Below are 15694 nucleotides of genomic sequence, written 5' to 3' on the forward strand. Positions count from 1 at the left end.
CACTTGTTTGACAAGGTAATTTGACAAGTGTCTCTTAAGAAGTACTACTGGCTCCTCCTGAATATACAGCTAGAGAGCTTAAGTCCTGGGAATCACGTTTTGTGGTAAAATGCTTTCTCTGGCAGCCATCATCATGGAAATAAAATTTGATTTCTTTTTTTTTTTTAATTTTCAAACAGAAAAGACTTAGATCTTTGGTGAAATGGAGTGTCCACTCCCTTTGGCTTGCTTTCAGTTCTGGTTGAAGGGCCCATAGAAGTATGTTTGCAGTCTCACAAAAATGACAAAAGAGGAGGAGGGGAAAGTGGCAGAGAAGATGAAGTGTGGGGAACTGAAAGAAGGTTCTTGCTGTTGTCATTGCATACCTTCACTCCCTTGCTCCCATCTGCTCTAGCAAACAGTGTGCATGCACTACAGGGCTCTGTCACCACCATGCTCTGCCCTTCCTGCTGTTCTCCCTTTGGTCTCAAGTCCTGTCTTCCTCTGCAGAGTGGGGAGCTCAGGTGTCCCAGCCTGAGTGTGGAGGAGATATTTGTCCCTTGCTTGAACCTGTGGACCTGTGCCTGTCTGCCAGCTCAGCTCTCTCACTGCAGCTTGCTGCTTGTGGAACTTCACCACAGCCCAGATGGACCAAATGCACAGACAGGAAACAGGGCCCTGATGCTCCACGGGAGTCAGACAAAATTTATCAAAGCACATAAACTGTCTTTTAAAAAGTGGGATGTTGGGGTAAAAGAATTGAAAGATCCTGTTGCCATGTTTCTTAACCAAAAATATTTTCCATAAACTCAGCTCCCTGATTCAATGTGGCAGTGTAGACTATGCAAACCTCAACTTGTGATTTTGCCAAAAATTGGAATTTGAGGGATCTGGTTCCACAGGCAAGCTCATTATTGCATTAATCCAGGATCATACAGAATAGCTCCACTAATATCCACAGAATTAGGGCATTTCTTCTTCCCTCTGCTTTTAGTTTTCAGCTTGGAGACCTCTGAGCACTAAGTGAAAAGACTGATGTACACTTAGGCCATGCGTGTTTTCCTTTTTCCTTTTTTAAAAAGCCAGCACTGCTGGCTTTTTAAATGTTTGGCCAAAACTGTTAGTTTAGTATCATATTAGTGTCACATAGAAAGTATGTGTTCTGAGGGGAATTAGTGGAAATGACTTCTTCCTTGCAGTTGTACAACTTCTGGAGTCCCAGGCATGTTGCTGGTGAGGGCTGCTGAGACCCTTTGGTGATATCCCTATAGAAGCTCCGCTCAAATTAGGGAGGCTCAGTGAAGAGGGATCACTAGCTGCCACATGCTTTTATCTACATTGCATAAAATCCAACATTTGTGCTTCTGTGCAATGGTAAATTGGTCCTTTACACTAAAAGAAGAGAAACTTCTTTTGGTAAATTGATGGTATCATCTTACTTCTTTAACAATTGTGGAATGATCAGCAACTGAAAAAAACCTATTTCATGTCACATACCTGTACATAGGTCTTCCCATAAATTACTGTGACTGGAGTAATGAATAAATAGCCTGATAAAGGTGGAAGTGGGGGGGGGGAAGGGGGGAAAGGAAGCACTTCACTTCTTTTGTGAATTAAAAACAATTTAGCACTGAGAAATGGCATTTATTTCTAGAGTGGATTGCTAAGGGTGACACTAGCCAAACCACATGCACAGTTTCTCAACAGGCCTCTATACAGATGAGCTAAGTGAAAAATAAATCACTTTGGCTTGCTGGATCTGTGCAAAAGTGAGGGCTCTAGTTTTGCAGTATGGGGTTGTGTGGGGCTGTGTGCTGGTTGATTTTTCAAGCAGGAGGTGTATGGAGGCCAGCAGCAGAGAGGGTGACACAAAGAACTTTCCAGGACTCCCCCTTTCCTGAGAACTTGTGAACCCCTATGTAGGGATTGAAGAATTCAAGGACTGAGTCCTGAGTATTAAAGATCCCTAACTACTTAACTTCCATCGATTTTGACAGCTTTGGCACTTTGAGTGTGGGCCCAAGCTGTGAAGAAAGGTACAAAGTGGAGGCAGACCATGGAGCTGGACTCTACTTTCTAACTTGTTTGCCACTCGGTTTCATGCCAGTGCTGTGCTGGGCTGTGCAGTGCTGATACCAACACTGAGATGCTGCTATACAAAGTACAGGTGAAGATGGCACATGGTACTTAGAGGTGGGGGTTTTATCTTTGGTGGGTGAGGATTTGTCAGTGAATTTTACGTAAAGGTTTCCATTTTAAACACAACTTGAAGCTCAAACTGAAAGGGAAAGCACCTTACAAATCACAGGTGTAAACTGTGCTTGGCCTTGACATGAGCAAGCCACAGTGCAGATGACATAAATTTTTCATATGTGATGAGGCAAAAACTGTGTTGCCTGAGCTGGGAGTTGTACAAGGAAAGTATTGCCCAGGTCTGTGTAAATATTTTTCTAATAATGATTTCTATATGTTAAATTAAGTCAGTTGTTCTCAAATGAGTGCTTATCCCTAGGAAAGTATTACATCTCTATTTTAACATCTTAAAGGCATGAAGGTATATTAAACAAGAGGTGGTGGTGCTAATTCAATGGCTGCTGAATGCTCAGAAAAGGTACCAGAATAACTGTGTTAACCATTGCTGGTGTGACACAAATACCTAACACAGCAGATAAGCATATTACTAATGTGGATAGCTGTCTGAAAATATGCTGAATGCCCAGAATATGGCAGTGATTGGAGCCACAGCTATCTGTACATATACATGTCAATCATCTCATATGACTGCACATGTTCACAGAGCAGAACGAAGTGCAAACATACGCAATGACCTGAGACTATGTAAGTTGGGGTCAAACCCTGCCCCTGTTCTGCTTTCCTGATGAGTGCTCTGCTTTTCTCAGCTTTAAATATTTGCACAGTGATGAGCTATTTCATGTGCTTAAACGTAGTTGATGCTGGGCAGCAGCAACTTTCTCTGTTAGCAACTGCGTACGAGATTTTAAAATGAGATGTCCTTGCCTCTGCTGGCTGCGGTGGCCCTGAGGAGGGCAGTGTGAATTAGGCAAAGGCAGCAGAGGTGCAGCTCTGGTACCTGAGAAGGATGTCAAGCTACCCCATCTTCTTTTTTAAAGCATTTCACTTGAGCAAAATTTACTGGGCAATCATTTTTAAAAACAACTGGCCATTTCAATAAAAAAAAACCAAACCCAACTCCTATAGAAATTTACGTGACAAAAAAAGTAAGGGCAAGAAAAGAGAAGAATGTGGTCATTAACCAAGGCAAAGAGAAAGAGCAGGCTCAGGCTGTAATGCGAAGAGACTGGTTTGCTCAAGGTTCAAATGTCTGGTTCAACAGTAAAGCTGCCAATACTCTGCCATGCATGAGGTTATAGAGCTGACAGTAAGGATTTGAGTGGGAACACGTGTGAATACAACGTGGACACAAGGAGTACTACTGCTACTGACTGAGGTGCTTCCCCACTCACAAGCAGAAAGCAGAAAAGCCACTGTAGCAGGGACGACTGGAGTGTGCAGTGTAGGGAATTCCCCTTCTGAAGCTTAGGACAGGCTGATGCCAGCCCCCTTTTCCTGGGACTGTTCTGGCAGACTTCTCCTTTGGGCTAAAAGCTTGCTTTATGAGGTCTGAAGGCATCACGCTGGCAGTCATGAGCCATGAAACAGGCCACACAGGACCTGTGAAATGGTGATGTCACACATTTATTATTCTACTTCTTTGGGGCTTACTGATGTCTACAGCTAAACTAGCAGAAAATTTGCTGAGAATCTGATGAACCAACTCAATTTTTTTATTTGTTTATGCTTTGAAGGTGCACCAGAAAGCTTTAGCTTCTACATCTCATGGTTGTGGTTACTGAAGTGGCCATGGGCTGCTCCCCTCACCTGGTTAGCATTTTGTACACACAAGGAAAAGGAAGAGCAGCACATGCTGAACTTTGATCTGTAACTAATTGCTGCTTCAAATATTCCTTCTCCCCTCCTTCTAAATTACATTTCTGGAATTATTCAAAGTTACTTATGACCTTTTAGGGAGGGGTCTTAATGAGCAGAGGCACTGAGGGTGACAATGGGCACTTAGTGCATAATTTGACGGACAAAGCTCAAAACAGGCCAACAGCAACACAGCAAATTTACTTGTCCTCATTTTCCAATGTGGTATTTATAATGGAAATAGTTAAAATGAAATTACATTTTAGGTCAAGATGGTGGCTAATCAGGTAACACTAGGTTATACTGTGTTTATGAGCTTGAGGGAAGGGTGGTAATGGTATTGGCACTCCTAAAGTTTTTTTTTACTGATTTACAGAAGGATTTTGCATTTCAACTGCAATGCAGCTATGGTGTTTCCTAGATTTTAGGACCTCTTCTGTAGTCCTGAATGATTTCACTGGTACTGCTATCAATTTTATTTCCCCTACATAATTTAGGAATTTGCTTTAGGTTTAGATCAGTACAGCAAGGACCTGCATCCATTCAATGCATTTATAATGAAAACCATCAGAGTTGGCTGCTCTGAATATGGTTTATTATTCTGATTTCTGTCGTTGCCTAATTAATGTACTGCTTTAAATGCAGCTCTGTATAGATGCCAAATAAAAACTTTAACAAAAAATGTAACCACACTTTCACTCTACCTAAAGATGTATAAGAAAGCCATGGCAACAGAAATCAAACTGTGCTACTGCTCTCCCAGATACCAAAGCATAATCTAACCTGTCCCTGAGGAAGTATTTAAACTGTTGGGGGAAAATTGACAATGAAAAACATTGTTAAATTAGTAATTAATAAAGTCAGTTTAGGTGGTAGAAAAAAGGTGTTTTTACAGAATTTTAATGTCTTTTAAACAATTTAGCAAAAGGAACTTTTTAAAGAAAGAGAAACAGCATGACTGGCACTACAGAAAGTTATGGGACAAATACTCCCTGCACAAGACTAGCAGGTGACAAATGGGAAGTAGGCAATGGAGGGAAAAGGCAGGAGGATAGTGTCAGAGTCTTTGTAAACAAAGCAGCTTGGGAGATGGCTGTTCAGTGGAGCTTCTTGGCTCCCTCCGTTTTTCCAGGTTTGAGATGCTAAAAGCTGTTAGTTTTGCAAAATCCAGGCCTTACATAAAGAGACAACATCCTTAGGATGCTTTGGAGCAGGGACTGAAGCTGTATATTTAGTTGGCATGCACATTTTAAAAGCCTTGGGAGAACAGCATTAAGGGGTCACCCAAAATTAAAATCAATTCATTTTCAACAAGTTATCAACAAATGATATAGCATGGGAGTATGAGATGAAATGTCCCAAGGGCTGTGACATAACTTGTGCAGCAAGGTAACCCTTGCTTTATATAGTGTGAAAAGCATCACATAGGCATTTGACAACACAATAGTCAATCCTCCCCCTTCTCCTCCCTAATAACAGCAAATTGCAATAGTCCCAAAAGGAGTGCTGCATGGAGGGGGGATGTACCTCCATGAGGATCTATCCTTTTCTATTTACAGCAGCAGACAAGAAATGAGAGAGAAACAGGAAATATACCTCCCTTTCATACCATTTTCCATCTTGTTTCAGCTCAAGTCAAATGTCAAGTGCAGAGACATTTAACCAAGGTGATAAGGGTGCTCCTGGCTACAGCAGCTCGACATAAGCAAACATAAATTTCCAGTAGAATAACAGCTGCAGGGGTGCTTAAACATTTTACTCTGCTTAGTTGAATGCTGGATACTGGCACATGCTGGTATTTGCTGTGGTGTGTCTTCCTCACAGCTTCACAGGAAAGAGCAAAACAAACTTTCCTTTTGCCCTTAGAGGGAATTAGACATGTGGCAAAATGCTCAGCTGTAGGCATAGGTGAAGAGGCAGCCAGGGTGGTGTTGCAGAGAGGGCAGTTTGACAGTGCCATTTCTCTTTGAGCAATACCCCATAAGAGCAATTAAAGGATCAATAGTCTGGGCTTGGTTCACCCATTTTAGACCTGGGATTCTTTAGCTACTCCAAATGTGACTACAAAGGCTCCTCTTGGAGCAAAATAAATTTCCACTTTCTCTAGTGAGCAACATTTAGTTACTACAATAATCTTTAGCTGGCTATCCTCTCTCATGCCAATTTTTGAAGGGAAGATGTTACCCTAAAAAATGTCACCTTCTTACTTGTCCTATAGCCCCACCTTTTCACTGACTTGGATTTATTTATTTATTATCTAAGTTAAATAGGTTTACTGACCTGTTTTGACACCCCCATGACAGTTGCACTCACAGCTAACTTCAAGTGTGGAAGTTCTGCTGCAGTTTCTGGTGGCTCCCACTGCTGCAAATTTGAATTAAAATGAAGGCCATGAAATGCATCTCTTCTGGTAGGAGCCTGACTTACAGACAGGTTCTGGGTTGTGGGGCCATGCCAGATCCTCTAAACAGACTCATGCTTTGCCTCCTTTGCTAGTGTGAGTGAGGGACACACAATCTCAGGTGGACAGACAATATAAATTGACAAGCTCGTTGTTTCTTAATTTCTCACCAACAAACAGGCAATTAATGAACCCCAAGTACTTCTTTGCTGTATGTCTTCTGCCCTTTGCATCAGAGCACAGCTTGGTTTAAATGATGATATCGTAAACTCGGCCCACTCTTCCCAGCCATTCCCGGACTGCCTGGCGGACACGGATATCTGTCACGTGGCAAGTCAGCTGGCTGATACAGGGAAACACTGCTGGCTGCAGGGCTGTGAAAGTTTGGTCTGGCAGAGCCTGAATCTGGTTGAGAACTGTCAGCACCATGTTGGTCCATGCCTACAAAGAAATTGGATTTAAAAAAACCTCTTTAGAAGACCTTTCTAAACAGGTGAGCCCAGTGGTTGAGGCAGAAAATAAGGTATCTGATGGCTGCAGCCTCATGGAGCAGACTGAGGAATGCCAGCATATTCATTTAATGTTCCTGAATCGCTTGACTTTATATTGTGGGTATCATGCTCACCCTTTCCTTTTGTTTGTCCCACAGTGAACAAAACCTGTCAAGGTTGATGCTTTCACTGATTTGTTCACTTGAACATGCAAACAACAAGCTTTTGTTTAGCATAAGAACCCATTATTTTTCTCTGGAATTCACAAAAAAATCCCATTCTTAAGTACAAAAGCAACGTGCCAAGAAGCCTATCATTTTCAAAAGCCTCCAGTGGGCTACAGCCCATAGCAGTAAGCAATGAGTTTGCTGTAGGTTGTCAGTTCTCAGGATTAAGGGCAGCTTTGGCCCCGGTCATAGAAGCATTCTTGACAGCTGAACTAGTATATGCCTGATGATACCTCCTCTTTTAATAGGGCACAATCAGGTTTTTATTAATTCCAACTCCTAAAGAATCAGTCCTCATCATGAGGACTTCATTATATTATACAATATTTAACAAAAACATTATAATAACATAAAAAAATGTATAGGTATGTTTTTATTTATTGCTATTATTATTAGCCTTCTACAAGAATGTCCTACCTGTATCTGGGCCTCTGCATCCCTAATAGATATATTCAGGGAGCTGACTGTGGACCCTGAACGGGGTCTCTTCTCTTGTCTCAGTATCTCTGGACCAGCACTGAATGAATGCCTCATTTGACCTTGATCTAGAAGATGTTGAGGCCGCTGAAGTACAGGTGAGTCTGGCCCTCTTGAACCCAAGAGTTCTCCTTTCTTTTCCACTTTGACCTCTTTTGTGAAGGATGTCATGGCCTGTTGCTGCTTTCTCTTCTTGTATTCTGTCATAAACTTGGAGATGGTTCTGTCAGTGGCTATGGTGTAGATTTTGTTACCAGCACTCTCCCACCATTCTTTTTTCTTGGTTTGCTCTTTTTTTTCTGGTTTAGGACTCAGGGGTGGGGGTAGCAGCAATATTTCTCCACTCCCTCCTCGAGGTGTCAAGCTGTCTCCCAGCTGGTCCCTGATTTGACTTCGGTCATCTTCTGATGGTGTGTCCTTTCCAGACAACCCTCCAGTTGATGGGGTGGAGGTTTCTGAGTGAAAAGATGGTAAAATGAAGAAAGAGTCACCTTTGAACACTGGGGGCTCCTCTACATTGTTCTCCAGGTCCAGATGCATTTGGATGTAGTTGTTGCACAGTTCCATGCAGAGCTTGTGAAGCCGCTTGATCAGCCACCCCCAGTCTGCATTGCTGACCGGCTGGACGCTCAGCGATGGGATTCGAGCCCTCCACTGCCTCTTCTCCTTCCCTCGTGGGGGACTGACCTGGGCAGTTTCTTCAAAAATGTCTTCATCTTCTGAAGAACACTGCTGTGATGAGTCTGTGCTTCTCTCATCATCTTCAAAGAGGATCTTTTTCACTTGCTCTGCAGTGATGTTCTCCTGGTTTGTCAGGATTGCACAAACCAAGGCATGGAAGTAGATGTTGAAGCTCATTGCTGACTGGCGATACAAGTTGGCAGCTCCACCAATGCCAGACACTTTTTTCAACAAACACTTCAGCCCAGGTCTGGTGTCAAACTCTCTGGCTGTTCTGTAGGAGTCCAGGAGTAAGTCAAAGATGACAGCCAGGTTTTGCATGGAGATGTACCTGAGAAAACCGGCCAACTTGTTTTCTGGTACTTGTATGGCCATTTTCTCCTCCAAGTTAGAAGGGCCTTTCACAAATTCTTCCAGTAAGATGTCATATAAATTCTGGAGCAGTACTTGGTGGGACAGCAAGCTCACCACTATTGTCCTGAAAGGAATACTTGGTAAACCAAGCATGGAAGAAAAAAAAAATCACAGAATATTAAAATGGTGCATTGCGCTTGTACTAAGAATAAAAGCACACTAAGATATTTCAGCCTGCTATATCTGATGAATTTATTAACACACAAATTATTCTTCCACCAACATGTCAAATAATCCTTATTTTGCCATGAAAAATTGGAGCCAAAACTAGCCTACTACTCAGTTTCCATTTCCACTAATGCCCAGGAGTACGTCTTAAAAATAAACCATGAAGAGGTATCGAACTAATAAAGAAACATGTACAGAAACATCAGCAGTGCAATGCAGCATGCAAAGAAGCTGAAGTCTGGCTGAAGGCACATTTCACTGCTTGCTCTTAAGACTGAGAGCCTAGTATGGACATAACTATTCCTAACCCTGCTCCTCACATACGGTATTGGGTGATTCTTAGCTGTGCTCCTGTTAGAGAGATGCTGGGAGGTGTTTTAGCCCTCACTGATGTTTGATTTGCACAGGGGACACAGCAATGGTAAATGCCTCTGACCAAAGTTTGCAAGTCTTTCACCAGTACATAACACTGAGACTCTTACAGGAAAGCAAGGCTTGGAAAAAAGACAGAATTGTTGTTTGGTATCTCATGGATTTCAAATTATAAACCTATCTTAAGGTCTATTATTAAACCTATCTTAAGGTCTTTTAAAAAGGTCTTTATGTAAGATTACAGGACAATGTTCTAAATGAAGCTGATGCACATAACAATACTTGGTTTGATGTGATGGATCAAGTTTTAATTAGCACAGCTATCAAGTAAGGAAGGGATTTTTCAGTTTGCTTGCAATACTGAAGTTTCAGGTCAATTCAAAGCAAATCTTCATGTAACATGAGAAGTTCAGTTGTAGACCTTTGACATTTTCTGTTGCAAAAATTATTCTGCTTTCATTAAACAACTTTCAAAAGAGTTTGGGAACACCAAGACAAAAAGCCAATTGTTTTTTTTTTGAGAAATCCTATCAAAACCCAATTTTCAGAATACAACATTTTTTAAAAAAGTTCAGGCAAAACTGTTATTCAGTTACATTCCCTGTGTCACTTTGCCTACCATGACACAGCATCAGTAAAATCTAGCAGTCTTATTATTTGACAGTGATAAAATGTTAATGATTAGCACATACAGTTGGGCGCTTTATGGGGAAGTAGTTTTCTGCTGTAAAAATCATTAGAGGCTCTGACTCAAAAAAGCTCTTAAGAGCATGTATAAAGTTAAATGAGAGCTTGCAGTGATTTCAAGCAACTAATCCTGTTCCAAAAGCAGGGTCAGGAATAAAGGAGATCTGCTTTCCTTGTAATAGCCAAAAAAGCAATTTACAAGGACAGTATAAAGTACTGCTCAATCCCAAAAGAAACTGATAAAGAACTACAGGTGAAAACACAATGTCAAAGCTGGTTAAGGACAGTATTTTCTTACTCTGTCCAAAGTCTCAAACTGAAATATATGATTATTTTTCAGGAAGAAGAAAAGCTCCCTTACCCCAGCTTCCTGTGAAACGATGCAGCATTAAGGAAACAAAACCAAAAGGGAGAAGTGAAACCCTGCTAAGGTTAAAGTAAAACTTCTGGAAAGGCCACATTTACTATCATGCATGATTGCCATATTACTGCACTGCTGTAGCAAATAATATGAAAACAGTGGCACAGTCAACTTGTGAGCTGTGTTCTGGTGAAAAAATGAGCATTGCTGGGACAACACTTGGCTATGGGCATATACACCTTTAGCAGTTGGTTGGACAAAGCGCAGTGTGAGAGCATTCAGAGTTTGCATTAATTGCAAGCTTTATTTATTTGTTTAAAGACAAGCAAGACCCTTGCTGCCCTTACAAACACAGATTGCATGGCCTTAGGTGTTTTGAGAGGTGAATATTCCAGTCTTTTGCTTTGCACTCATAGTAACAAGAAGAATGACCTGCTAGCCTTTGGATAAAGTAGATATTTTCCCCTATAAAGGAATGGTTTAACCTGTGACCTCAAGCTTTCTTTGTCTCTGTGCAGGGGCCTGTTCTCTAATGGCGAGGCAACAGAGCACCTGCTCTCAGGGGAAAACTTCCATCCAGCAGTGTAAGAATAGAGACATCTTGCATGGTCTTTCTTCTTGTCCATCCAAACAAGGACCATCACATTCTGGCTCCTTGTTGCAAGCAATAGTTTAGATTTGAATGGTGTAAACCCATGTTCGGTATCTCGCAAAAGACAACGTCATGCAATTACGTGCCTTGCAATACAAACACAAACCCTGAATGCAGAATTCTGATTCTTGGCCCAAATGATGGTACAGCAGTTGTTTAAACAACCACGTGCAAGCAAAAGGAAATATTCTTTCACAGGATCAGACTGTAGTGCAAACAGGTGAGTTTCTCAGGTGGTAACATAACAGAAAGACTTCCACAAAAATAATGTGCCAAGCAAAAACAATGCTCCCTAGCTCAATGTTGACAGCTGTGCAGTTTTGGATGTGGTCTCTTCAGTTTATAATGCCCCAGTTCATACATTTTCTACCTTCTTAACCAAGTAATACTGAATTTAAAAGACCCTTAGTGAAGCAGACACTGCATTTGCTAGCTATCACTAAAAACCACAACAGTGTCACAAAACCTAATTTGATCAGTGTATTCGTTTTTGTTGATGAGCCCTATGGGCATGTATGATTTACCAGCCTCAGTTCGCATTTCTTCCTGTTCAGCAATATTTTTATCTTGCTTTTAGTGACACAGTCTCTTCCTTGGAAGATATTTTACCTTCTCTGGTTATGCCCATTTGGTTTCTTATCTGGTGGCAAGTCAATGATGAGCACACATGACTGGGCATGTTCAAACCCTTCCTTGTTGCTAGGGGTTTTTGGGGAGCATTGAGTCTCCAGCATGAAGACCTGGAAAGCAACAAGTTACATAAAACAATCAGTTTAGCACTTGCAGTGGGTCTGGGGTGGGGGAGAGGCTGAGAATAGGATTTCCTGCAGTGTGAAATATCTGTCATTCTGAGTTATTTTACAGTGATAGAGAGAATGCAAGGTATCCCCCCAGGCAGATCTTTCCTGGAGTATGCTACTTTGGTAAAGCAGCAATGGGCTGCCTCCAGACATCCAGTGGGGTGCAGGGCAAAGGAGAGACATATTTTTCTTTGAACTTTTTTAAGGCATAACACTAAATACCAAACTGAGCTTTCTGCTGTCTGTATGCTTCTATCTGAAAGCACCATGTACAGTGGAGACAAGGACCCGTTTGCACAGTTAGCCAGTTGCACCTAGAAAGGTTGGTTGTTGGAAGGATTATTTTCAGCCATGAAGATACAAGAGACACCTAATATGCAACCCTTTGGGGGTGTGCTGTGATTTAACCACAGACAGGAACTAAATACCAAACAGCCACAAACTTACCACACCCCACCCCTCTCAAGGATGGGGAGGGGAATCAGGGAAAAAAAGATAAACCCCATGGGTTGATATAAGAGTGGTTTAATAATTTAAATAAAATACAGTAGTATCAACCACCACCACCACAAAAAGGGCAACCAAAAAAAAAAAAAGAAAAAAAAGAGAGGGAAATAAAACTTGTACAGTGCAGTTACTCATCAACCAATGACTGATACCCAGCCTGTTTCTGAGCAGCCCCTGCCAGACAACTCCCCTCATCTGCATACTGAGCATGACACTCTTTGGTATGGGATATCCCTCTGGCCAGTCTCCATCAGCTGTCCTAGCCATGCTCCCCCAGGCTTCTCATGTCCCTCCTTCCTGGCAGAGGATGAAAAACTGAATGGTCCTTGACCTAGTGTAAGCACTATTCAACAACAACTAGAACATCAGTGTGTTATCAACATTATTCTCATACTAAAGTCAAACCACAGCACTGAACCAACTACTAGGAAGAAAATAAACTCCATCCCAACCAACATCAGTTCAGTGGGAAACAGGGAAACAACTCTCAATTGCTGTGGGTTTGTTTTGCAGCTTCATAGCTGTAGCAAATCCTCACTGCAGGGACTCAGGGAGTGCCACTAATAGTGTCTACAAGAAAAGTATTAATGTTACATTCCCTGCTTTCTTGAGTTCTGAATCTTTAAAACTTAATTTAAAACACATTTTCTATTCAAACAATGTCTGCCACTACCACATTATTTGTGATCACCAATCCTGGTCTGTGTGTCTCAGACTTACAAGCAGCATCAGAGTATGATTTATCAAGTCAGAAATTGACACCAAACATCTGCTGGCTGTTTTAATCTATCTTCTTTCCCATGCTGAAACTGTCATATGGTACTTACAGTTTTATGGTACCCTGCAGGTCATTAGGTTCAGTCTGCTATATTTCAAAGAACTTGTTTCATAAAACCACTTTCACAGAATGAATAACCTTCATTGTAGTCAAAGGAACCCTAAAAACATTCCAAGTCTGCTCTGCTGATTCTGATTAGGAGTTAGCGAATCATTTGTTAAATGTCAGCATTATCCTCTAGTTCCCAGTAACCCTTTTTCTTCTTTGCCTATAAATACCTAGATATTTATAGAGAAAAATGCTTGGATAGATTAATCAGATCTTGTTTTCCTATTTTCATATCACCATCTCTGTTCTAGTGCAATTTTTGTCCTTTGAATTTATCATTCCTTAATAGGTATTCAGAAATCTATGTGACATTACACAATAGGGTCATTGTCAGTCCTCTCTAGATATCCATGCATTTTTTTCCCACCCTGTAAACAAATTCCTGTTTACAGGGCAACAGTTCTGAGGTTTTCTTCTTTTTTTTTTTTTCCTAGTTTTTGCTATTTTTTCTGAATACTACTATTAGACAATTGATGTTAGCTTGGTGATGAGAAAGTCTTTGCCTGTAGGGTTTGTGAGGAAGATGGTGTAAAAAATAAAGAAAACTTTCTTTATAAAGAAAAGTCCAAGTTTAAAATGTTTTCTGACTTCCCTTGAAACATCTGTCAGTACCTGCTGTGCCATGGCTCTGATCCTCCAGTACTCAGCTTCAGCACTTGGTGAGAGGGAGGGGGCTGCCACCTTCACTTCACAGGCATCTCCACTGAAGCTTTCAGTACCACTGTGGAAATAGCCCAACAGGTTCTACAGAGAGACACAACATCAGAATTTCACTGTGCAGTAACAAATGACTGTAGCCATGTCCAGCCTGTTTATGTGAAATATAAGATTGAGTGACGTGTGCCAGTCCCACCAGAGGTCACCTGCCATCTAGAATTAATATATCCAATGTAAAGGCAGTTTTTTATGGATGCTGGTCTGCAAAGACTTCACAGGATTTTTTGTTTACAAAACAGACAGTGAATTGAAAACTAGTCTACATGGAGCATTCAGCTACAGCAAAGCAACATTGTCTTCTACCTAGTTTTTGTAAATCCAGAGGAAAAATTTGATCAAAAGGGAAATTTTCACCTAATGAACTCTTCTGATTTCATACTGGCAAGGCAATTTAAAATAAGTCTGAACTGAAAGCTACTAGTGTGGTCTGTATACATTTAGAAAAACTGATTTTAACCTCCATGTTGATCCAGCATGGTTAATTTTGAGTTGACAAATTATCAACTTGTCAAAAGTTAGTGCATCCACTGTATGATTACATTCTGACTGACAGCAAAAGGGCAGTTTTACCTTTACTGGCTCCAGAGTGGCAGAGAATGCATCCTGCAAGGCACAACATGCAAGTCTCCACATCTCTTCAGTAAAAACAGGCCCTGCTGTCACCAACACATACCTGCAAGGACACAGGAAAATGTTACCACGTTCAAGAAGGAGCTAGACAATTCTTACTCCTAAAGGGAGAAGGTTGAAAATCCCCTTTGGAAGTGTACAAAGCTAAGCTGGATGGGGCTTTGAGCAGCTTGGTCTAGTGGAAAGTTCTCTGCCCATAGCAGGGGAGCTGAAACTAAGTGATCTTTAGGGTCTCTTCCAACCCAAACCATTCTATGAATCTATGAAAACAGAAAAAAAGGCTTACTCAGTAGCTAGCTCATGTTACCCAATCTCCTCAGTTGTTATCCTGACCTATTTTTGTAATTACACTATAGTTTTCACTTTTTTCTCCTTTGCTTTTCCTCTTTAAGTAGACATCTTGCCACAAGAACCACACACTATGTAACTGTATAAATGCAGTGCTTATTTTGATTATGACTGTAATAACCTGAAGACTGAGAAAGGTGCTAATTACCTCTAAAGACCTGTGAATGCCAGGAGAAGACCCTTTTTCTTAAGGATTAATTATTGACTTACTATATATAAATAATGTGCAAGTGCTTTTTTTGAGAATCATACATGTAGTAATTCCTAAAATCACAGGTTCTGAAGCACACTGAAAACAGCCAGAAAAGGTTAATGACTGTAAAATCCATTATTCCCTGAAAAAGACCCAAGACATATTGTAGACTTCTTTTGAGATGTTAACCAATCCACAAGTTCTTCCAAGACATAGACATCTTTTTTGAATGTGCTAAGGGTGAACAGATTGGGTTACCTGATACAGGAGCAGCCAACTCTGGAAATAATTTCTGTTGGTTCTGCTACACAGGCTACCAGTAACTTGAAAAGATCTTTCAACATGGTATTGATCATATTTTCATAACCAATATCTATAAGGAAAAAACACAGATTGGTTTTAATATCATTGCCTTTACATTATAATTAGAGATAAACAGTCTTGCTACACTTACTGCTATTCAGAGAATTTGCAAAACCAAATGCCTTTTATGCAGCTATTGAAACATGCATTGCATCAAGTTGAAAGAAGAACAATCCTTTTTAAGTTAACAATATAAAATGTCTGGACTGAAGTGGTACAGGAGAAATTATCTTAGATCCTGTTTCTGAGATTCTATTTCCTTATGATTAAAGTCTCTGTATCTTCTTTTGGGAATATACTAAAGATTATGATCTTTTAATTTTGAAGATAGCCCTGCTCTGAGAAGGACCCTGGTCTAAATAACTTCCGTAAGTGTCTTACAATTTTTTCCC

The 15694-nt window shown here is 40.8% G+C and overlaps 1 protein-coding gene across 1 annotated transcript in view; it reads right to left on the bottom strand.

Annotated features, from left to right (window-relative positions):
• Positions 1-6577: 6577 nt before the first annotated feature.
• The window catches only part of ARFGEF3 (ARFGEF family member 3), a gene marked incomplete at both ends in the record, with an annotated part of 86470 nt that continues 77353 nt past the window's right edge, over positions 6578-15694 (bottom strand). Inside the window, 6 exons of the mRNA XM_084202924.1 lie at positions 6578-6769; positions 7464-8694; positions 11468-11598; positions 13664-13795; positions 14339-14441; positions 15198-15312. Of these exons, the coding sequence (XP_084059050.1) occupies positions 6578-6769; positions 7464-8694; positions 11468-11598; positions 13664-13795; positions 14339-14441; positions 15198-15312 (1904 nt within the window). The remainder of the gene's footprint in view (positions 6770-7463; positions 8695-11467; positions 11599-13663; positions 13796-14338; positions 14442-15197; positions 15313-15694) is intronic.

This window comes from Fringilla coelebs (assembly GCF_963513975.1).
Source record: "Fringilla coelebs genome assembly, chromosome: 3".
In the NCBI taxonomy this organism is placed as follows: Eukaryota; Metazoa; Chordata; class Aves; order Passeriformes; family Fringillidae; genus Fringilla; species Fringilla coelebs.